The sequence below is a fragment of the Tursiops truncatus genome, chromosome 4, assembly GCF_011762595.2.
Source record: "Tursiops truncatus isolate mTurTru1 chromosome 4, mTurTru1.mat.Y, whole genome shotgun sequence".
Classification (NCBI taxonomy): Eukaryota; Metazoa; Chordata; class Mammalia; order Artiodactyla; family Delphinidae; genus Tursiops; species Tursiops truncatus.
In genome coordinates, this window is record NC_047037.1 from 39720108 (window position 1) to 39745893 (window position 25786).

The window sequence follows — 25786 nt, forward strand, 5'->3', positions numbered from 1 at the left end:
TCCACCTCCCAACGAAACATACTTGACCCAGACTTGGCACATGAGATCCAATGCTGAGACCTCTGCTGTAATTACTAAGGGGCTGGAGGGGAAAGCACTCTTTCTGTCGGACTTGAAGTTGGTAGAATGGAAGCCTAGAGCTACCAAGGCCTCAAAAGAGAGACAGCATTTGTGAAAATGAAGCCAATACAGAAAAAAGGACCGTTGAGGAAGAGATATGATGGAACTCCTGTTGATCTTATTTAAGTCTCTGGATCCAGTACAGCCTCATCAGTCCCACCTCTTGACTTCACATGGACCAATAAATTTCTTTTGTTTCTTTATTCTTTACCTTCATTCAATTAATTTGAGATGAATTTATGAAAAAACAAAAGATTTTCAACATATTAATCTAGGAGGTCCCATGAGAACAGGAACCAAACCTGTCTTATTCACAGCTGTACTTCCCATTGCCTAGCTCAATGCCTGGCAAGTAGGGCATTGAATAAATGAAATTGTTCTAAGAAAAAACTATGAATAGACCCAGCTTAGCAAAAATGCAATACAAATGTCTTATAATCACTGAGAGAGTAAGACTCCTTTACAAAAATAAAAATACTATTCTAGTCCTAAAATTTTGAAAGATTATTTGCAAACATTACTTTAAGTATAAAGACAATTTGGATTAGATAAGCTATTTAAGAACCTCCACTGTTCATCTTATCTTACGTAAAAATCCTCTAATTCTAGGATGATTCCTTTTTATTATGAAAGAAAAACTTCTCTTTTTAAATATATTCTCATCTTGGGGCATTTCTGAAATTAAGACAATACTATATTAGCTAGCCACCAAGCACTACATGAGTAAAAGTGTGTCCCCAAATCAGCTGATTAGAACTCACAATGCATTCTTTGTCATAGACACAATACTATAAATAATGTTTTGGTTCCCAAGTTGACTAACAAAAATATATACTTACACCATCACCTAGATCCAAACACTCATTTACAAGAAATACAAAAGACAGAGAAGTATGTCAAACCACACCATGGGGATACAATTAGCAATGTCCACGCTGTGGGGCTAGACAAACAATTTGGTTTCAACAAATAAACCACAGGGGGTAAAATAGAGATGGAAGGGGAATCCACAGACTAAAAGAGACTTAAAAGATATGTCAACCAATAGCAACATGTAAACCATTCTGGATTCTGATTCAAACAAACAAACTTTTAAAAATGTGACATGGTGGAAACAATCGAAAATTTGAACACTTCTTGGATATTTGATAACATTAAGGAATTATTATCATTTTTAATGTATGATAATGGTATTGTGGGTATGTTAAAAAGAGTCCTTATCTTTTAGCTGTATATATTGAAAACTTCACAGCTGAAATGATACCTGAATTTGCTTCAAAATAACTGGGGGAGGGGGAAAGTAGATATGGACATGGATGGGGCAGGTTTGATCATGGGTTGATGGCTGTTAGGGCTGGGAGATGAGTACATAGAGATTCATTATACTATTCTTTCTATTTTTGTGTGGCTTAAATTATCCATAATAAGTTTAAAATTTTTTAAATAAGAAAGTAGAGGGACTTCCCTGGCTGGCCAGTGGTTAAGACTCCGCACACTGCAGGGGGCCCAGGTTCAATCCCTGGTCGGGGAAATAAGATCCTGCATGCTACAAGGTGCCGCCAAAATTTAAAAAAAAAAAAGTAGAACAAAGAAAATGTATAAGGTACCTAATTATTATCAATCTGGTGACCATTATCCAGATTGTCTGTGAAAATCTGGAACTTAGTCTAAAGAATACCTGAACAGACACATCCAAGAAATCACAAGATACATGCTTCCAAATTTTTTTTCAAAGATTTTTTTTTTTTGATGTGGATCATTTTTAGCATCTTTATTGAATTTGTTACAATACTGCTTCTGTTTTATGTTTTGGTTTTTTGGCCGCAAGGCATGTGGGATCTTAGCTCCCTGCGCCCAACCAGGGATGGAACCCTCACCCCCCCACAATGGAAGGCGAAATCTTAGCCACTGGACTGCCAGGAAAGTCCCTCAAATTTTTATAGTAATTATAATCATCTGAATTCGGAATACTGAAGATAGAGGCAACTGCTATGGACAGGAGAAAGAAAGGAAGAAGATAGAGTTCCCTTTCCTTTGGGAGAGAGTTTGCCATCAACACATTGTCTTTGGCCACTCCTCCTAACTTTCATCAACTAACTTTTTCCCATTTTAGCTTGTCTTAGGTAATTCTTAAAAGGGGAAAAAATATTTTTTAATCAGGTTAAATAAACTCATACAATTATAAATAAATAAAATAATGTAACCCTGACAGTGATCAGCAGGTTATTACGGCTGCCTTGAGGTCAGCTCCAGCAGTTAAATCTAACTTGTTACAGCTTCCTTCCTTCTTCCTCAACTGAATCCACATATTCCCTCAATGCTTCAAGTTTCACTATCCCTGTTGTCAAACCCAAGTTCATGTGCCGGAGGCACAGTGAGGCCAAACAAACCAAGACATTGAAGTCTGGAGCACAGAAAAGTTTATTGCAAGGTCTAAGCAAGGAGAAAGGGCAGCTCATGCTCAAAAGGCCCAAACTCCCCGACAGTTTTGGGAAGAGCTTTAAAAGGTAAGATTTGGGGTGAGGGCTGCAGGGTATGTGATTTTCTTCTGATTGGTTGGTGGTGAGGTAACAGGGTGATGTTTCTGGAATCTCAACCTTCTTATTCCAACCAGTCTGGGGTCTACATGCTTGTGGTCAAGCATGCAGTCACCATCCTCCACCTGGGTTGGGGTCTTAGTTTCTGTAGAACAACTCAAAGATATGGGCTTTTGTACCAGGGAGGGCCCCATTGGGTCCTGCTCAGTTTTAATCCCCTCTTTTCTTTGATACTCCTGAACCTTGAGGGGAACAGGTGAGGGACAAGAAAGGGAATAATGTTTTGGATAGAGAGGTTAACCATAAACTTGGCAGAGAAACTCGGGTTTAGGGGGCCTCAATTTCATTCCTGCCTCAACACCATAATTTCAGTACCTGTGGGCACTCATATTCTACGTCAGTGAAAGGTTCTTATTTTATGTCATGAAAAAGTCACTAATGGTATAGTTAAAATATTTCTAGTATGACTGAATCTTTATAAACCTGATTTAAATATAATTAATGAAGATAATTCCATTTTCTGTATTGTAAACTAATGTGAAAAGAAGAAGATTTAATCAACCTGAAACATAATTATACCTGCATGGTCCTTCTTTTAGTTAATGTTACTTGAAAATCTTTCCACTCCCAACGTTGCTCCACCACATGTGCAAAAACAACATGTCCATTTCCACAGGCTCCAGCGATCTGGGTGCCATCAATTGACCATGTGATATTAAATATGCTGCCAGTGTTGGGCTTTTCTAAAGCATATGACCACTGGGGAAGAAAGAACAAGAATAGAATTAATTTATTTCAAAAACATTTTAGAGAAGTTTCAAATTGAGCATATGTTAACATACTAGGATGACTTTTTTTTAAAGAATGTGTCTTTATTCTAGAATTATTTAGAAATATTTTCTTAATAAAATGATACCATACTGAAATGGAAGATATAGATGTGATTTTTAAAGTATACAGTAGAATACATAATATGATAAAAGAGTATGAAATCACTCAAGAACTGCAAAACACTCACACCATTTTGATTTTCATTTAATTTTAAGCAGTTAATACTAAACAGGTAAATACAAAGATTATGTAGGAAAAAAACAGACATCTTACTATTAATTCATAAGGATCTCTATAGTCCACACATCTAAAAATCTGTTACAATATTTCTATAGTGTCACTAGAAATTGAAACTAAACACACAATGTAACTAAAACACCTCTAAAACACATATCTTAAACCATGAAAGTACAAGTAAATAGATATTTTTCTTTTTCTCACAGTGCAGTTAAGTATAACCTCTTCTAGAATCTATCTGTTTGAGAAAGCAATCTAGCAATATCAATAAGCATCACCTGGAAAAAGGAGATTCTTATGTGTGTGTGCAAATAAGACAGTAAGAAAAAAAAACTTTTTCAAAGATGGTATTATATGCATTTTCTTTCATTCTTTCAGATGAAACATACATATTTACTAGGAGGATGATTTATTTATTTGACTAAATTTATTTATAGTCTCTTTCCATTCTTTTAACCTTACAGACTACAGTCAAATTAAGTCTTGATTTTTTGTTGTTGTTGCCCTTGGGTGGGCATTTATTTTTGTTCTACATTGGTTTTTTGTTTGTTTGTTTTAATATTCATTATCAGCTATGGGCTCACTGACATAAAATTTGGAGAAAATAGAAAAAATATAGAAAAATTCACTAATCCACACTACTATAAAACAAGACTTTAAATTCCCAATAAAAGTTCACATATCCAATAAAAAGGCTGTATGACTCTTACTACCCACTGACACTTTTTTTCAACTCCTTCCCATCCCCCTTCAAATCTCTAACTATTGCTTAAGTAAAAGGCTCTATGATAACGTTACTATGAAGAAGGTAATGAACAAACTGTAAGCTTTGCTTCATCAGCAGCATAAACATATATACATAAAATTCATATTTTTAAACTATTTACTTTAAAGCATGATTTAAAAATACCCAAAGAACTGAATCACCCAGAAAAATCTTACTCAAATTAAACATACAAATATTTATCTAAGAACTCATGCCTGATACTAAGAAGAGAAAATGAAAAGAAATTTTAGATATTATCATCACCCTATATTCCTCTGACTTCTTTCAGAGTCCACATGAACCATGATACCCAAGTTATATTAAATTCTTACCTTCTAAAAAATTAAATTTCTTCCTCTTTGCAATTACTCTAGTAATAAAAAAAAAAATACAAGCACAAGCAAATCATCAGAGAAGGAGTCTTGAATAGTTACTAAATTTGAGGGGACAGGGTTATATTTTGTCCAATCAGTAAAGTTAATAATTTTTATTGGCAAATCAGAAAGATTTATCATTTGTCCTTTTTTTGAAAAATTGAGGTATAGTTGATTTACGACATTAAATTAGTTGCAGGTGTACAATATAGAGATTCAAAACTTTTTTAGATGATATTCCATTTAAAGTTATTATAAAATACTGGCTACATTCCCTGTGCTTATCATTTGTGCTTTTAAAGAGACTTTCAATGCTCCAAGTCTCTTTTCTTCTCCAAATAAGCCATGGAACACTGGATTTACATTTGCATTTCCAACCACTAGAAAGAAATGAAGCAGCCTCCCTGGATGTAATTTAGTGGTGCTAGCAGCAAGAACTCTGAAGATGAATTTTTACCTATCCCTCTCATTTATGCTAATCTCTTTGACCAAACTATCCCTTTGTTTAAGGTAGTGTTACTCAAAATGTGCTCAGGCCAGCACCATCTACATCACTTGTGACCTTGTTAGAAATGCAAATTAATAGGCCCCGCACCATGCTATTGAATCTGACCCTCTAGTGGATGAGCACCAGGAAACTTTTTGTTGTTGTTAGTCTGTTTTTCTTTTTAAATTTTTTTTTATTGAAGTATAGTTGATTTACAATCTTGTGTTAATTTCTGCTGTACAGGAAAGTGATTCAGTTATACATATAAATATTCTTTTTTAAATATTCTTTTCCATTATTGTTTATCATAGGATATTGAATATAGTTCTCTGTGCTATACAGTAGGACCTTGCTGTTTATCCACCCTGTATATAATAGCTTACATCTGCTAACCCCAAACTCTCACTCCATCCCTCCCCCAACCCCCCGCCACCACCACCTTGGCAACCACGAGTCTGTTCTCTATGTCCGTGAGTCTATTTCTGTTTTGTAGATAGGTTCATTTGTATCATACAGTATTTTAGATTCCACATACAAGTGATTTCATATGGTATTTGTCTTTCTCTTTCTGACATACTTCAATTAGTATAATAATCTCTAGTTGCATCCATGTTGCTGCAAATGGCATTATTTAGTTCTTTTTTATGGCTGAGTAGTATTCCATTGCATATATATACACCACATCTTCTTTATCCATTCATCTATCAATGGACATTTAGGTTGTTCGGGAAACTTTTAATGAGCTCTTCAGGAGATTCTTAAGCATCATAAAGTTAGGACACTCGTCCTCAACTCTGTACATTAGAATCATCTGGGAAGCTTTTTTCAAAAAAATTACCAAAAACCAGGAATACAACCAAATAAATCCAGAATTTCTTGGGGTGGGGTCTGGATATGTTCTTAAAAGTTCTCTGGGGGCTTCCCTGGTGGCGCAGTGGTTAAGAATCCAGCTGCCAATGCAGGGGACATGGGTTCGAGCCCTGGTCCGGGAAGATCCCACGTACCATGGAGCAACTAAGCCCGCACGCCACAACTACTGAGCCTGCGCTCTAGAGCCCGTTAGCCACAACTACTGAGCCCACGTGCCTAGAGTCCATGCTCTGCAACAAGAAAAGCCACCTCAATGAGAAGCCCACGCACGGCAAAGAAGAGTAGCTCCGCTTACTGCAACTAGAGAAAGCCCGTGTGCAGCAACGAAGACCCAACGCAGCCAAAAATAAATTAATTAATTAATTTTTAAAAAAAGTTCTCTAGGTGATTTTAATGTAGAACCACTGTTCTAAGAGAAAAGCAAAATCTGTGATTCTCTTTAAGACCATCATTAGTTGCTGACTCACTGTTAATACCAAGCCAATGAATTTGCTAACACTTGAGATTACATGACCCTTGTTTTATCCACTAATCCAGCTTCTCTTTGTTATGTATAAATTTTTCTTACATTCATCAAGCAAATTTTTTTCTTTGAAACTTTTTATTAGAATTTCAAACATAAAGTGTAATAGGAAGAATAACATAAAGCAGTGGTTCTCAAACTTTAATGTGTATTAGAATTACCTAGAGGGATTGTTAAAATAAATGGCTGGGCTCCAGTTTCTCTGATTTAGTAGATCTAGGGTGGGGGCCAAAGTGTTTGCATTCTAACAAGTTCCCAGGTGGTGCTCAAGCTTCTGGTCCAGCAACCACACTTTGAGAATGGCTGGTATAATGAAGCCCCATTACCCAGTTTCCAACAATTATCAACTAATAGGTAATTCTTATCTCATGTGTACTACCACCACGGCCCAGATCATTTTGAGCAGTCCCTCACATCATATCATTTCATCACAAAATACGTCGGCATATATCACTAAAAACACAAAGATTTTTTAACCCAACCTCAATACTATTATTAAACCTAAAAACAATTAACAGTAACTCCTTAATATTATCATAGTATCTAGTCACTGTTCAAATTTTTTCCAATCGTCCTTTTTTGTCTTCAGTTTGTTGGAATTAAGATACAAATAAGGTACAATCATTCTGATTGGTTGCGAAGTCTCTTAGATTTCTTTTGATCTATAAGTTCCCCTTACACATGTTCTTTTCCCTTGAAATTTTCTGTGGTTGAGGAAACTGGATCATGTCCTGTTGTTTCCCATAGTCTGGATTTTACCATCTGTATTCTCATGGTGTTAACATGTTAGTCTGTCCCCTTTATTTCCTGTTAATTGATAGTTAGATCTAGAGTCTTGATCAGATTCAGGTTTGATTTTTTTGGCAAGAAAACTTCATAAGTGATGTTGTGTACTTCCAGCAGGAAGCATTTAATGTCCGAATGTCTTCTTATGCTGTTAGCAAATGATAATCATTGCCTAGGAGGACTAATTCACTTACAGTTGCAAAATGGTAATATTCCAATCCTTCTTTCTTCATTTACTAGCTGTAATAGTGCTACAAAAAGAAACATCTCCTCAACTATTTGGTTACCCTGGGATACAGTTCATATATCAAAGGCAGAATAAATTGATTATTTCCCCTTAATTATTAGTTTTCAAAAATATAAATTTGAATAGTGACAATATTATCAGTAGATAATTGTTAACTGTTAACTGTTTTTAGGTTTAATAATGGTATTGAGGTTAGGTTAAAAAAGAAGTCTTTGTGTCAGTGATATATACTGAAATATTTAGTGATGAAAAGATGTAATGTCAGGGATTTGCTCTAAATGATCTGAGCCATGGAGAAGTAGGTGGTGGTATAGATGAGATACGAATTAGCCATTAGTTAATAATTATTGGATAATGGGTAAATAAAGATTCATTCATTCATTCATTCAGTTGGTTCCCTTGTAACTTCCAAATGTAACCAAGAAATGTTACTGTTTAGTATCAAGAACTCATTAATTTTAACATATTTGATGTGTTTTTATAAATACAGTGCTCCAATTAGCCCAATTTTAGCCAGTGGAATCCCCTTTCAGTTGGTTCTTTAATCTTTTTGACAGAACCCTGTAGTTTTTGATCACTTCCCGGGCTTTGTACAATGAATGACAAAATGTTCCAGTCCCATTTTTATATTTCCTGACCCACACCTGGCATCAGTCTTTTCTTCAGTGAGTCATGGTGAACTTTACGGAAATACGGAAAATGGTACTGAAAAAAACCCCACAAGTGCTAAGGGTGCTCGCTGTTACTGAGCTGATCATTAAAGCCTTTTCTAGGCCTTTTTAATAGACAGAACTAGGAAATTTTTTCAATAACTCAAACTGATACTTCCATTTCAAATCCAGGAACTGTAGGATTTTTATTTACCCTCTCCAATCTTACCTCAGTATCTGCTTTCACTTAGCCAAAAATCCCAGCTGTTAAGAGCATCAATATAAATACTCAGAATAACAACATCAACACCACAAGCAAATAGTTACAAAAGAGTTAAAAAATTTTTTTCATTCTTTTGCCCTTACGCTTATTTCCCTTTTTTTAAAAATGACAACTTTATTGAGATATATTTCACGTTATAAAGTTCGCCCTTTTAAAGTACAGAATTCAGTAGTTTTTTCAGTGTAGTCAGAGTTGTGCAACCATCACCACTACTATTTTCAGAACATGTTTATCACCACAAAAAGAAACACATGCCCATTAGCAGACACTCCCATTCCCCCCACCCTCACCCCCAAGCTCCTGGTAACCACTAATCTACTTTCATTTTCTATTCTGGCCATTTCATGTAAATGAAATAATACACTATGTGGCCTTTTGTGACTGGCTTCTTTCACTTAGCATAATGCTTTCAAGGTTCATCCATGTTGTAGCATGCATCAGTATGTCATTCTTTTTTATAGTCAAGCAATATAGTATTGTATGGATATACCATATTTTGTTTCTCCATTCATCATTTGATGGGCATTTGAGTTTTTCAACTTTTTTTTACTATTATGAATAATGCTGCTATGAACATCTGTGTATAGGTTACTGTGTAGACATGTTTTCAATTCTCTTGTATACATACCTAGGAGTGGAATTGCTGTGTCTGTGGTAACTATGTGGTAACATAGTATCCTATGTTAAGCATTGTACGGTGACGCTATTAAAATCTGACGGCAGATTTGTGGTTTAACATTTTGAGGAACTGCCAAAATGTTTTCCAAAGTCTTAGGACAATTTTCTGTTGAGTCTCTACTGTAAGCACAAGGAACAATCAAATCATTTAAAGTCATTTGGATTAGCTCCTCTCCGGGTAGGTATACAAATGACTGAATACACAATTAGGCTCATTTTTTTCATTTACTTTGGTTTTAGGAATTGCTTTCTAAAAATTTAATTTTGTTTTATAATTATGTAAAATATTTACAGGGTATCAAAATTAAATTTACCCAAAAAGTATATAAAACAAAGTATAATCAAAGAAGTCCAACCTCTATCCCTTTTCTCTCTCCTATTCTCTCCTTCTCAATATTGATAATTATTTTTTAATTATATGTTTTATCCTTATATCTTCCTTCATTCTAAGTGTGTATGTGCACAGCTGTGTGTGTGTCTCTGTGTGTGTGTGCATGCACCAGCATTTATCTAAGACAGGGGTAGGAGTAGTGATACAAATAGGTCCAATATGAAGACATTATCTATTGTAGTATATGGATATACATATCCTTTTATAGCTATTGATAGTATGATCAATATGTTTTTACGTACTCTGTATATCCATACGTGTGACTTCCAGATTGCTATAGCTGAAGCTAAAATTCTCCAGTAGACTCCTTGAAAGACTCATGGGAATAACATTCCTTGAGTTCTTGCATGTTTATACCAGTATGCTTATGACCTTTATATTTAAAAGCCAGAATAGCTGTAGTATCCTATGTTAAGCATTGTACGGTGACGCTATTAAAATCTGACGGCATTCTGATTTTCCTCCCTTTATGAGTGACTTGTTCTTTTCCTTGGATGCCCACAGGACTTATTTCTTCTTCTTTAAACTCCTACAGTTTTATTAGTGTATATCTGGGTGTTGGTCATCTGGGTCAATTTTCCTAGGTATCTGGTATGCCTTTTCAATATCAATTTCAGATCCCTTAGGTCTGAGAAAATCTTTCTTGAATAGTGGCTTTTAGTATTTTTCTGTTCATTGCCTTGGACTTCTCCTTTAAAGATCCCTATTATATGTACTTCAGATTTTCTCTGCCAATCTTCTGTATCTATCACTTTCTATCAAACTTTATATGTCTTTTGCCATTTCCTTGCTTCCATTTTACATTCTATTTATTTTAAGGCATCATCCACTGTGTTCATTGGCTCTTATACTCCTTCTAGTTTGGTCTTCATTTCTGTAATAATTTTTCCTTTTTTAAATAATTCCCTCCTGAGTTCTGTCACCTCTCCTTAAAAGTCTCCCATTCTCCCGTCACCTCATTTCCTAGTTTTTCTAATTCTGATTTATATGGTTATTTAATAGCTTTTGTCATGGTTTTAAAACATCCTTCAACTTCTTTTGAATTAACTGGTTGCAGTGCTTGTCTGTTTATGGCATGGTTTTGTTGTCTTTGGCAACATTATGTGATTTGACTGTGATCCTGATCTTCTGCTCATTTTTAAGTGAAATGGGTTTTGCTGTACTTTGGGGAGGAAGGGATGTTCCAGAAGGATAGCTCTAGAGCTCTCTCTTCTGTTGTTTTCTCACAGTGATTAAAAAAAAAAAAAAAAGCCTCCATTTTTTGAGACTAGCATTCTCTGCTTCTTCTCCAATTTTATTTGGATCTATTCTCATCTTTGCTCAATTGTATCTGTTCTAATCAAACTGGATTTTAATCTCAGCAATTTCTGCAGTACAGGGCTTTGTCCCAAAAGGAAGCTTGATTTGTTAGTTTGAAGAGTACATTCGACCCAGACATCTCCAGCACTGTCAGATCCTGTCATGATCCCCTTGCACTTACTCCAAATTGGATTCTACAGAAATTTCTTTCCAGTTTCAGCTGCTGTTCTCAGATTGGTCTGTCTCACTTTCAGGTATTTGTTGGTGATTTGGGAGTTCTTCTTTTCTTGTGGTCTTAGAAACCTGGCTACCTTTGCTCTGCTTCCTCATACACAGATGCTGTTACCATGTATACCTGTCAATGGTACTTCTGGGAAAATCGCTTGTATTTAGGGTTTTGTAGGGATAGAGTACCACCCACTTTTGCTGTAGTTGCTTGCTATCTGTAGGTTTTGGTTATAGTCTTTTCCTTTCTCTGCTTTCTGAGGAGATTTGAGAGGATTGAGAAACTATGCCACTATACCCAACAACATGGATAAATCTCACAGATACATGGTTGAATGGAAAAAGTCAGACAAAAGTGTAAATACCATATGATTTCATTTATATAAAGGTTAAAACAATCAAAACTGATCTGTGATGACAGAAGTCAGAATAGTAATTACTGTGGAGGGGTAACTGATGGGGGAAGGCACAAAGGAAATTTCTGGGTTGTTGATAATGTTCTACATCAATATGGGCAATGGTTTCTTCAGTACTTGTATATATAAATAATACTGAGCTGTACACATAAGACACTGTATATGTTTTATCTCAATTAAAAAAAAATGCTGCCTCTGCCATTATCATTCCCCCAACCTATTTTATTGAAATTATCCTTTTTTTGTTTTGTTTTGTTTTGTTTTTGTTTTTGTTTTTTTTTTGCGGTACGCGGGCCTCTCACTGTTGCGGCCTCTCCCGTTGTGGAGCGCAGGCTCAGTGGCCATGGCTCACGGGCCCAGCCGCTCTGCGGCATGTGGGATCTTCCTGGACCGGGGCACGAACCCGTGTCCCCTGCATCGGCAGGCGGACTCTCAACCATTGTGCCACCAGGGAAGCCCCTGAAATTATACTTTGTTTTCATATTTTGAGATATAATATTGATCTAAAATAAGTAAATGTCAATACTAAAAAATAAAAGGATATATAAAAAATATATATATTTATAGTAATCATAATCATGTAAAGATGTCTGCTCAATGACTTGTAAGGCACACAGAAAATGAAAATATTTGATTTTTTTGTATGTTATGGTTATGGGTATTATTTTTTCTATTTTTTGTTATAGTTTTTTGCCATAAATTTCTTCAATATATAAGCTGTCTTGTGTATTTAATTAAACTATTTAATACTAATTACTATTTGTGCTTTCATAATACTGGTAAGGTTTTCTATTTTTTTTCATAATTCCAAGCAATAAATTGTAGCTAACACAGTTTTCGTAGAATACAGAATATGAAAAAGTATACATAAATTACTTTTGACTTGGATAAGTGAAAATAATGTATAAAAAAATAACAATATGTACCAAAATCAGAAAAAAGCAAATTCATATTTGTGCTTCTTGGTGAAAAAAAACAACAACACATGTTTTGTTGTTCATTTAAAAAAAGGTTTTTTAATGTTTTTAAGTTACTCCACCAGAGAGGAAGTTTACTTTAACCAGTTTAGCCTCATCCGAAATAAGTACAGACATATCTGAAAATTTACCATTATTCTATTCTTTATTCATTCTTCCACAATTATAACCTTTGCCATTAAATAAGTATGATATTACATTATCTGTTTACATATCAGTACTCTCAAAAGAGGTGAGCTACTCCTCGAGTACAGGTATGGATGTTATTCCTTGAATAGTCAGAGTATCACACAGAACTTAACACACACAAATATTTGTTGAATGGATGAATGAATGTGCCTGTGTCTTTAAGCAAGCCTTCCTTCCCAGAGCTTAACCATGACTTCAACCAAACACGACTTTTAAAATTTCAACAAATCCAAGGAGCAAATTAAAAGCCAAAGATTTACAAATTTTAAACTAGCCATCTCAAAAACATCAACGAAATTGACTAAATGGATCAATTCTAGTAAAACTAGTCAAAATGCTCCAATGGAAGTCATTAATTAAGTTACATCAGTTGAGTTAAAGTAAGTCATTAAAAACCAAAACAATATATTTTGTCTGTACAATGATGCATTAAAACGCAACATTTGGACTTCCCTGGTAGCACAGTGGTTAAGAATCCACCTGTCAATGCAGAGGACACAGGTTCGAGCCCTGGTCTGGGAAGATCCCACATGCCGTGGAACAACTAAGCCCGTGTGCCACAACTACTGAGCCCATGAGCCACAACTACTGAAGCCTGTGCGCCTAGAGCCTGTGCTCTGAAACAAGAGAAGCCACCACAATGAGAAGCCTGCGCACCGCAACTAGAGAAAGCCCGCGCGCAGCAACAAAGACCCAACACAGCCAAAATAAATTAATTAATTAATTAATTTTTTAAAAATGCAACATTTATGGAACATCTATATGTTAAGTGTTTTTTTAAAAATAAATTTATTTATTTTATTTTGGGCTGCAGTGGGTCTTCATTGCTGTGCACGGGCTTTCTCTAGTTGCGGCGAGCGGGGGCTACTCTTCGTTGTGGTGCGCGGGCTTCTCATTGCGGTGGCTTCTCTTGTCGCGGAGCACAGGCTCTAGGCGCATGGGCTTCAGTAGTTGTGGCATGAGGGCTCTGTAGTTGTGGCTCGCAGGCTCTAGAGCACAGGCTCAGTAGTTGTGGCACACGGGCTTAGTTGCTTAGTTGCTCTGCGGCATGTGGGATCTTCCCGGACCAGGGCTAGAACCCGTGTCCCCTGCATTGTCACGCGATTCTTAACCACTGCACCACCAAGGAAGCCCTTAAGTGTTGATTTAAAAAAGATTAAAAGTAAATTCTGTAATAGAACTCTGATGTTGTACTGCTTGCTAAGTTTCTCAATTCTGGACAACAGGGTCTTATTACTGTAAAGCCAGCCCAGTTCCCTCACTTTATGTTTACATTTTATGGCTTTATGGTTTCTAGCAAAGTTGGTTTTATAGCAAATCTGAAAATACAATTCTAATTTTCATTATAAAGACAGAAATGTATTCATGTAGAAAGAAAAACTCTCAGAGAATTAAACTGAAAATTTTTGGCAAATATGGCTAAGGAGGCTTTGAAACACAAATGGCAACCTCCTCCATTTTCTAGGACCTGGCCCTCCCCAGCAATCCCTGTGGTTACTGCATTAGAGTCCTGATGGCCATGTTTATACAACATACCCCAACCTGACTGACCAGGCATCAGTTCTTAACCAAGGTTGGGCCAGTGACCCCTTCCCTGAGGGTATTTAAAACTAGGACTAAGATTCTTATCTCAGTCTGGCTACTCTCCTGAGTAGAGATGTATACTTGAGAACTGTTGACATTTGTCACTTTCCAGCAGGTAAACTGGGGAGGGTTGGGGAGGGGTCAGTTTGCTGGGAAAGGAAAAAGAGGAGGGATATGCAGAGAGAAAAGCAGAGGCAAAAGGCACAAAGGAACCACTTTGTGTGTTTTCTTAGCATTCCAGTTTCTGATTCCTGAGGCCTAGCTACATCCTTGCTCTGGCTTCTAGAAGATAACCCTGTAATTTTAGAGCAAATTGCTCTTTTTTGCTTAATGGTTTCTGTTACTTGCACCCAACTATAATAAAATGTAGGATAAGTCTGAAGTTCTAGGATCAGCCACACTTCTCTAGCACTACCTCAGTTTTTCCCACTTCTGGCACATCATGTAGAGTACTACTTCCTCCTCTACAAACCTCATATTAAAAAACAAAGAAGCACCACACTAATACTACTCAGGAAAGGAAGCAAGCAATATGTCCAGTGCCCATGGAAAAGGCGTCACAGAACTGTGGAGTTGAAAGGAGAGAGGCGGTCACTTAGCCCAGATTATCTATTTTATAGATGAAGAAGCTGAAGCTCCAGAAGAAGCCTTTAACTTTGTAAATTCACCACTGGAGCCTTGACTCCAGGGCTCTACAAACATATCAATACTATTCCTACGTTAAAATAAAATAAAATAAAATAAGCAATCATACTGGACAGCACAATGCAGAGAACAATTGAGAATTCATCTTCAAATTGTTGACGTATTAAAGGATATTACATCTCTTTGAGGGAGGATACCATTTTTTTCCTCTGTATTCTGTCAAATTTCTTAGGATACCATTTTTTTCCTCTGTATTCTGTCAAATTCCCAGCAGGGAAATGAGAGCTATTTAAACTAAAAACATAACTTGATTATAACAACTTTTAAAACTACCTCCTAAATGTCAACTTCACTCTTCTCTTTACTACTTCTATATAAATACACTAGAGTAAAAGGATCCTCAAAAGCATATCTTTAGCCAAGTTGGATTAATTCAATTCATAAAATTGTGCATTCACAAATTAAGTTTAGGAGGAAAAGAAAATAGACGCAAAGTTTCTTATTTTTCTTTAAGGTACACTAACGATTTTTAAGATCAATATTCTCTCTAATATACCAAGAATTAGCAAATTGCAGGCTGTCTTAAATTACGTGTTGACATACATAATTGACAATGAAAAGTGACATATAGCAGTATGACCAGTTACTGCAGATGATGAATCATTGTAATTATTTTAACTGAATGGGAGAATGAATGGAGGGAAGACTTTTTATTATAATGACTAAGTGATATTCAAGAACAGAGAAAATGAAAAAAGTTCTCTCTTACATAAGCAATAGCACCACCTGCTGATAAATAAAAGCAAAGACGTCAGTTAATTTAAAATCTGGCCAAAGGTACTTTATATATTCAGATCTTTTCCCTTGAATTCTGTTCCACTTAACGTAATATAATGCAATTCATTAATATATTCTGTGTATTTATTTATAATAACTATGTTAATTTTAAAGTTTTTACCTTACATATTTGAATCATGCATTTAAAAAAATCAAAGGTAAAAATAAAATGTATTATGGAATCCAGGGGAAAATTTTAGTTTTTGTCTGATATTCCCTGACCACTTCTCCTAGAATAATGCCATCTCCCATACCTACCTTTATTTTTTTATAGCATTTATTACCACTTAACATATCATGTATTCACTCTGTCTGTTTATAGTCTTTTGTCTGCTGGAATAAAAACGCTCAAGAGCAGGGAATTTATTTTTGTTTACTGCTGTTTCTTTTTTTTTTCTTTTCATTATTATTTTTCTTTTTATTATTTCTTTTTGGCTGCGTTGGGTCTTCGTTGCTGTGCACGGGCTTTCTCTAGTTGCAGTGAGCGGGAGCTACTCTTTGTTGCAGTGCGCAGGCTTCTCATTGAGGTGGCTTCTCTTGTTACACAGCACGGGCTCTAGGCGCATGGGCTTCAGTAGTTGTGGCATGTGGGCTTCAGTAGTTGTCGCTCTCAGGCTCTAGAGCACAGGCTCAGTAGTTGTGACGCATGGGCTTAGTTGCTCCAAGGCATGTAGGATCTTCCTGGACCAGAGCTCGAACCCGTGTCCCCTGCATTGGCAGGTGGATTCTTAACCACTGAGCCACCAGGGAAGTCCTCTTTTTATTATCATTATTATTTTTTTTTGGCTGCATCGGGCCTTAGTTGCGGCACGTGGGATCCTTCACTGAGGCGCACGGGCTTCTCTCTAGTTGTGGTGTGTGGGTTTTCTCTCTCTAGTTGTGGTACGCAGGCTCTAGGGCACGTCGGTTCTGTAGTTTGTGGCACTCTGCACTCGGGCTCTCTCACTGAGGCACCCAAGCTCAGTAGTTGTGGCACGTGGGTTTAGTTGCCCCATGGCATGTGGGATCTTAGTTCCCCGACCAGGGATCGAACACGCGTCCCCTGCATTGGAACGCGGATTCTTTACCACTGGACCCAAATGGAACTACCAGGGAAGTCCCACTTACTGCTGCTTCTTTAACACCTAGGGCAAGTGCCTGGCACATAACAGACTCTCAATAAACATTTGCAAAGAAATTAATATGAAAATAAATGAACAAATGAATATGCAGTGCATTTTTAACCTTCCTTGAAAGTATAATAGCTGTGTCAAAGACTTCAAGGATCTTGATAGACCTTGCCAAATTATGCTTGAGAAAAGCTGTACTTCAACACTTTATGAAGAGGCCCATTTTCCCATTTTCTGATGAGTGGGAAATGGCGTTAGAAAAAATGAACCCATTACTGAAGAAACTGAATATACTTGGGGGTTCTGGAGGCATTTACAATACACCTCTTTTATCCTTTGTTCATTTTTTTTTCAGTTAAAGATTTTCTATGTGGTTCTTTTTTATAATTTCTATAAGACCACTAATTTAAAGTCTTTGTATAGTAAGTCCAATGATGGGCTCTGGAGGGAGTTTCTATTTCTTTTTTTCCTATGAATGGACCATACTTTGTATACTTGTAATTTTTTGTTAAAACGTGGACGTTTTGAATATTATTATGTGGTAAACTCTGGAAATCAAATTATTGCCCCCTCACCAGGGCTTGATGTTGTTGCTTTTTGAGGGATACAGTCATCTGTTTATTTAGTGACTTTTCCAAATTATTTTTGCAAAGACTGTATTCCTTTCATGGATGGTCACTGAAGTCTTCATTCTGTTATCTCAGTGGTCAGCTAGCAACCTGACAGAGCCAAAAACAAAGAAAAAAATACTCCCCCACTCTGCCAATGGGCTCTGAGCTGGGACACTCCTTCAACACTTAGCCAGGCCACCTATAATTCGGCCTTAGCCTTCACCTCCTGCCTGTGCAGAGCCCAAAGACCTGCCAGTAATACTCCTCTAAAGTCTTTACTGTGTGTCTGGCCCTGAGCATGTGTGTTGCACACTGAATTCCTCAGTATATGTGACAGCTCTCCAAAGCCGTTATTTTTCCATACATCTTCCTCCTCAGCCTCTTCCTTCCCAGGTTTTTTTGGTCTACCTGCAGCTTGCCCCATTCACCATCCCTTGCCCCAAGTGGTTGTGGGTAGTATGCCTTTACATGCTTTCAACAGATGCCACCTGGGAAGCTACTCCAGCTCTGAGAGATTTCCAAGGAAGGCAAAACAAAGACAAGCCTCTGTGCAGGTGTCTCAGGAGAACCAAAAAGCATAACTACAGTTTTCTGAGAACATGGTCCATATTGTTCCCCTGGCACCAACAAGCTACACCAGAACTCAGGCTGCCATTCCCATGGCCACTGCTAAGCTGGGAATGAGGGATGGTAGGCAGGTAAGCAAAAAACGCCACAATGCTTTCTTACCAAAATTTAGCACCCTCTTTCTTTCTTCATTAAGCATTTCCCTGGTTGCTACAAAGTGTTTTTTTTTTTGCGGTACGCGGGCCTCTCACTGTTGTGGCCTCTCCCGTTGCGGAGCACAGGCTCCGGACATGCAGGCTCAGCGGCCATGGCTCACGGGCCCAGCCGCTCCGCAGCATGTGGGATCTTCCCGTGTCCCCTGCATCGGCAGGCGGACTCTCAACCACTGCGCCACCAGGGAAGCCCTGCTACAAAGTTTTGAATTAGATTCCAGAGCTCTGAAAAAGTTGATTCTGATATTTTTTTTTTGGGCCAGTTAATGGTTGCTTGAGTGGAGGGACCAATTCTTGGAGCTCCCTACTCTACCATTTTCTGCAACATCACTTCTTTTTATTTTTATTGAAGAATTTTTTAAAGACCTTTACTGCATCTGTACCATTGATACACAGTCATTTAAAAAGGTTCACACTACACAAAATCATATAAAGAAGCAAAAGATCACCCAAATATAGTATTGGGTGTACCTTTAGCCACAATAGTTAGTAGTTAGAGGTAGTTAGAGTTATGGGTATACAATTTTATACAAGTGAGATCACAGAATAAAACTTGGTCTTTTTACTAAATAACTTACCATAGATAGCTTTCCAGGTTATTAAACATCATCCCTCTTCCCCACTTCTAATGACTTGAGGGTATTCCATTTTAGGCATATAGAATATTAACCTAATCAGCCTCCCACTTGTGGACACTTTATTTCTGATTTTTACCATTATAATACTGCAATGAAATTGTTATGCATACATCTTTGTGTACTTGTCCAATGATCTTTAGAGTAAATTCCTAGAAATGAGGGGAAAAAAGGGTTGAAGAAATAAGAATAGAGCCTTGTTGACCTGTGGGACAACATCAAAGGTCTAAAAAATTTGTAATTGGACTTCCAGCAGGGAAGGGAATGGGGCAGAAAAACTTTGAAAAAATAATGGCCAAAATTTCCCCCAGTTTGGTGAAATCATAACTTTACATATTCAAGAAGTATAAAGAATCCCAAACAAGACAAATACAAAGAAAGTCATAACACTATCAAACTACTGAAAACCAAAGACAAAGAGAAAATCTTCAAAGCAGCCAGAGGTAAAGCCCACTTTACACTCAGGAGAGCAATGATACCAACAGTCACTTATTTCTCATCAAAAACAGTAAAGACCAAAAGAGAGTACAGCAATATCTTTAAAGTGCTGAAAGAAAGGAAAAACAATTCTGTCAACCCAGAATTGTAAATCCAGCAAAGAGGAAAATAAAAAACATTTTCAAATATACAAAAAGAAAGAAAATTCATCACCAGCAGTTATACACTATGAGATATGCTTAAAAGAAGATTTATAGGTTGAAGGAAAATTGTATCAGATGGAAATTAGTATCTTTAGGAAGAAATGAGAGCACTAGAAATGCTAAATATTTCTTTCTTCCTTAATTTCTTTAAAGTGAATATGACTTTTAACAGCAAAAACTGTATCATATTGTGATAGATGTAATATAATTATAGCATAAAGGAAAGGTGGGTAAATGGAATACCATGGATGCAAGGTTCATATATTTTACATGAAATGGTATTATATTAACTCTAAGTAGTATGTGAGACAAAACAAGCTCCAAGTAATGCTCATTCTCTGGTCAAGGGGCCAGGTAGAGGGGTTGCAATGCAGGACGGAACCCTTTGGACATAACTACCCTTCTCCGAACACACACCATGAAAGAAACCATGGCACTCTCCCAACCAGGCACTGTGTCCTGTGGAAACAGTGGGATGGAGCCCTGGGGAACATTCCCGCTCTGCACTCAAGTGAGCAGAGGTAGCACCTTTCCGCCTCCCCACGTGGTGCTGTAGAGACAGAGCCCCTCAGGCCATTCCAGCCCTGCAATGCCAAAGCAGTGGCCCTCTCCAGTGAGCACTGTGAAGGCTGCCCAGTGGGGCCCCCATCTACCATGCCTGATTTGCACTAATGACAGCAAAGAGGCAGCACCCAACCCCCTCGCTACAAGAGTTGGGGTAGGATTATGGAGAGGAGGGAACTGGAGAACGGTATTCTTTAAGTCTATGTATAAAGCCCTTGGAACACCATCAAGCAGCCTATTCATGCAGCTGACTTGAATCAACACAGTAAAACCATGACAACTAACTGGACTATGGAATACCACCTAAAATGGCTTTGAAAATGAAATTGATATTTGAACAACAATCCACAAAAGTGAGCCAGGATGTGAGTTCTGAACCAATACAGGTAACTTGCCTACTTAAATAGAAGATGTAAATGGGAACAGGAGTTTCGTATCAGCCTAGTGAGGGTCTTTTTAGAAAATTCCAATTTTATGATGAAAGTTAATGGGAATATTAGATTTACTATATAACAACTGAGTTGGAGTAATGTACCTATACAAAAATATAAAAATTTCTGCTTTTTCAAATATTCTTCTCATCAGTCCATTTACATACATGCATAGTAAGGAATATATTCAAACCAAAACCTCTTAGTTACAGCCTCCAAGCATTTGAGGTTTTTTCTCCCACTAGAAATATTTCTTGAAAAACATTAAAAGAAAATATTTACAAAAACCACATTTTTCTAGGCTTATTATTTCACAGATAACCTGAAAGTTTACACCAACATCATTCTTTAAGCCTTATATTAAAAAATTACTGTCCAATTTCTGTCAAGGAAGCCTAGATAAGAATTTTTTAAATGTTGATTAAGAACACTGCACTCAACTAAAAATCTGTGAAGAGCTCTCAAAACAGAGCTCTCAAGATAGAAATCTGATAAATTTGTAGCAAATCCTTCCTCAGGACCAGATTTTTATAATATCTAATATTGAAATTATTCCACAGAATCTGGCCCTGGATAAATGATTACTACTATTAATTATACAACTTTAAGTTGCAGATTTTGAGGAAAAAAAAAGAAGCAAGGAGCTACATTTAAGTGTGACATTTCTAGGTTGAAGAAAACATGTACTTACTTCTTAAAAGAAGCCTTAATAAGTTTTTTTCAACAGATAAACAACTGTGTGAGAAAACTATGCAGCACCAGCTGACTTAAATTTTTGGCTCTAACTTGACACCACTTACTCAGTAAGTAGAAAAGGTGAAGAATCTCAATAAGCATTGCCCTTCTTACCTTTCACCATACGAACTTGCCTTGACCCTCCAAATAGATTAGTTCTCATTACGAGGAACAGCCTGTACCTCCTTGTAAAATTTATTACAACTGTAATTAAATAACTGAGTGGGTAATTAATTATTTAATACCTGTCTTAGCAACAAGAAAGTAAACTCCACAAGGGGAATGTCTGCTTGGCATTTTTTAAAAAGATGTGCAGGAAGTAATTATGCAGTAGGTAATTTGGTTTTGACTCAAAATGCTTATAGCATTTATATCTTAGTGAACAGAATTACTTCCCAATAAAGATGTATATATTCTATATCACCTTAAAAACAATTTTCCATGTTTTAATTATATATACATATAAATTAAATAGCTTCAAAACTCAACATTTGTTTAAAAAGGAAAGAAAACTGAATTACATGATTAGAGAATCCAATGAATTTTGCAAGCAAAATAAAAGGATAAATCTAGTTTTTTCCCTCTTCAAAAATTATACAAAGCATGTTTTTTATTTGAAAACTTTAGAAAACGCAGTTATGAAAAAAAATCACCTATCACTTCAAACTCCAGGAATAACCATTGTTAAAATGTGTTATATTGTCAGACTGTTTTTCTATTCATATATAGACACGTATCTTTACACAAATAGGACCATCCTATAGATAAAATTTGTAACTTTTTTCTGACAATATATCTTAAAAATCTTTTCATGGCATTATGAAAGCAGATTATCACTTTTAATAACTATATAACAGGGCTTCCCTGGTGGCGCAGTGGTTGAGAGTCCGCCTGCCGATGAAGGGGGGCACGGGTTCGTGCCCCGGTCCGGGAAGATCCCACATGCCACGGAGCGGCTGGGCCTGTGAGCCATGGCCGCTGAGCCTGCGCGTCTGGAGCCTGTGCTCCGCAACGGGAGAGGCCACAACAGTGAGAGGCCCACGTACCGCAAAAAAAAAAATATATATATATATATATATATATATATCAAAGCTGATTCATGTAGAGCTTTTCTGGGTGGAGGAGTACCAGGGGCTCAACCTCCTCACCTCTTTTCTACCCCACAGTAACCCCTAAGGGGGCTCCACATAAAATAACTACACTTTAAAATAGTAAAATCTAGACTCTTTTAGATGGCAAACACAGATCTGGTCTGAGAACCTTTTCTGTATTATCTCCTGGTACCATCCCATGCAAAATCTTATTGACATTGCACAAAAAGCACCATACTTTGATGCACAAGAGGTTCCTTCTGCCTACAACTTTCTTCTCCCACCATGTCTCCTTGAAGAACTACTAATTCTTCAAGCCTCAGCTCTCAGTCAGTGTCCCACAGGCAGAGTTAGGCTCTGCCACTCCTCTATTGTGCTTGCACACAGCAACCTCATGTATAGCATTTACACAGTCTTATAGTCTGATTCTCCACTAGACTGTCAACAACTTGAGTGAAAATCTTTACATCTTCCCATCCCCAGTTTCCAAAATACTCTCTGATGACTAGTATATATATGATATCTATTGAATAAAAGAAAATATATTTAAAATGTCAATCTCAAGTCTTAAAAAATTATTACAATATATTCAGTCTATTCAGTTGAGCAAGGTAGGAACAAAATTCTTTTAGAAAATTTACTTTTCCTGAATAGTTAACATTCTAAAAATAGGTTTGGTATTTAATTAAGTAAATCTTTAATTCAGTTATTCGATCAATTCAATGCCCCAAGATTTTTAAATCTTTAAATATTTTCATCAAAATGGCAAACTTAAATTATTATGCTTAAATGGACTTATTAGTGAATTACTGAGTATCTACTGCATTGTACAGATAATAGAGAATCATTAAGCTATAGGACCTTATAAACTATCTACGGAGTCAAAAACAATATACATAAAACTAAAATGGATGATATAAGAGTATATAATACACTGTGAAAATGAGAATATATATTCTATAGGCTGAGAATCATTGATAGAAAATCAGATGAAAATGAGATGGTCTAACTTAACATCCTTATGTTAAAACTAAGAAAAGAGATCTAGGTGAGAGGAAGTTAGAAAAATAGATAAATAAACTTTATCTATGGAAGGTATCATGAAAAGAAGTCAAATATGAAGTGAGCCTTAAAAAATAGGAAGAACTCATTAAGTGTAAGAGATGAGAGCATTCCATGAAAAGAGAAGATGAGGACGTTAGTGAGGGGCAGAGAAGATTCATGAGTCTGATTTGAACACATACAAATTAGAGAGTAATGGGGGGAAAAGACAAGAGGTTTTATGGCACCAGGTTTCAGACAGCTTCAAAGTCAGGCAGAGGACTTTATATTTCATATGATAAAAAACAAGCAACCAGAAAACTTAATAGGTCATTTAAAAAGCTCTAAGAATTCTAAATTAACTGTCCTGTTTTGCATTTAAGGAAAATAAGCCACAGAAAACTTATGTGATTTCCTCATAGTTAGGAACAGTATGGAATAGCCCCACTCATATAATGCTGCCACCTCTGGAGCACTTTGATGAAACAATTCATTCTTCAAGTACAGTGGGTAAATACTGCTGAGCTTGGCTGTTTGCCTAAGTTCTAAACAGAATTTGTATAGAGGGCATATTCTCTTGTGAGAGAAAAATCTCACACACATTCAAATATGAATTCTTTGGTTTTAAAATGACCATTCAAAAAATTTAGTATCAATTCCTTACCAAAAATATGCAACCAAAACTTTTGTATGAAACATATTGACAGTTAAAAAAAAAAGGGGGGCTTCCCTGGTGGTGCAGTGGTTGAGAGTCCGCCTGCCGATGCAGGGGACACGGGTTCATGCCCCGGTCCAGGAGGATTCCACATGCCACAGAGCGGCTAGGCCCGTGAGCCATGGCCGCTGAGCCTGTGCGTCAGGAACCCCTGCTCTGCAGCGGGAGAGGCCACAATGGTGAGAGGCCCGCGTACCGCAAAAAAAAAAAAAAAAAAGGTTCAAAACTGAACCCTCACAAAAAAAAAAAAACAAAAAACTGAACCCTCTATATTGATTGGGCATAAATTTTAACACTTTACCATCTTTCACAACCATGCTTAAAATAAGTATTTCCAGAAAGATAGTAGAGAACATACCCAATCTTCAGAATGAACTTAAAGAGCTTGTATGGTCCCATAAATCTGGAATTGATTGAACCAGTATATTAAGAAGACAAACCAGAAAGATGCAGTCAAATGCATCACTGAAAATGTTTTTTAAAGATTGAGAACCAGGTGTGTTGTGCATTATGAGAGCACATCTGTGATTGCTTACCACTATAACTTACCCCAGTTTTATCACACAAGCGTAAAGTATGAAATGATCCAACAGCAAATAATTCTCCATCTGGAGCCCAGGCAACTGAGGTAATAGGATGCTCATGAGGTTGTGAACTGTACAGAGGGCGGCCGTAGCTATCCCATACCTACAAAAAGCAAATTTTAAAAATTCTTTTATAAGTCACCACGTTATTACAAACAAGTTTGTAGCTTCTAGTAAAGTATCAGGTAAAGATTTAGAAGTCATCACTTTATAATATTAGCAATTACATGTCTTTACTATCCAACAAGGCAAGGTGGGGGTAGGGAAGCTGTATTCCTGGAAACCTAAATATCTCCCCCAAAAATGTTATGGTATCATCATGATAATTTCAGATTTTACTAACTCTTTAATTAATCAGAAAAACTACCCATTTTAGGGCTTCCCTGGTGGCGCAGTGGTTGAGAGTCCGCCTGCCGATGCAGGGGACACGGGGTCGTGCCCCGGTCCGGGAGGATCCCACATGCCATGGAGCAGCTGGGCCTGTGAGCCATTGCCGCTGAGCCTCCGGGTCCGGAGCTGTGCTCCGCAATGGGAGAGGCCACAACAGTGAGAGGCCCGTGTACCGCAAAAAAAAAAAAAAAAACTTAAATTGATTTAAAGAGTCACTAAAACTAGGAGTTGTTTTCATGTTGCTACTCATTAAATCAAATTCTATAGGTCAGGGACTTCCCTAGTGGTACAGTGGATAAGACTGCACGCACTCAATGCAAGGGGCCTGGGTTTGATCCCTGGTCAGGGAACTAGATCCCACATGCGTGCCGCAACTAAGGAGCCTGCCTGCCACAACTAAGACCCCACGTGACCAAATAAATATATTTTTTTTAATGGTTAAAATGGTAAGTTAAAAAAAAATTCTATAGGTCAATGAAATAGGCCAAATTAGAAAGGCAACACTTCA

The 25786-nt window shown here is 36.9% G+C and overlaps 1 protein-coding gene across 9 annotated transcripts in view; it reads right to left on the bottom strand.

Annotated features, from left to right (window-relative positions):
• IFT80 (intraflagellar transport 80) overlaps positions 1-25786 on the bottom strand; it is a 105982-nt gene that overhangs the window by 39758 nt on the left and 40438 nt on the right. For 8 of the 9 annotated variants that reach the window (XR_012331366.1, XR_012331365.1, XM_033855426.2 and 5 more), the window contains 2 exons: positions 24854-24991; positions 3237-3416 (listed from right to left, as the gene is read on the bottom strand). Coding sequence is in view for 7 of the 9 variants with exons in the window: in XM_033855426.2 (XP_033711317.1) it covers positions 3237-3416; positions 24854-24991 (318 nt within the window). In the remaining 2 variants the exon portion in view is untranslated. The remainder of the gene's footprint in view (positions 1-3236; positions 3417-24853; positions 24992-25786) is intronic. The other variant, XM_019946189.3, reaches the window with a different exon arrangement.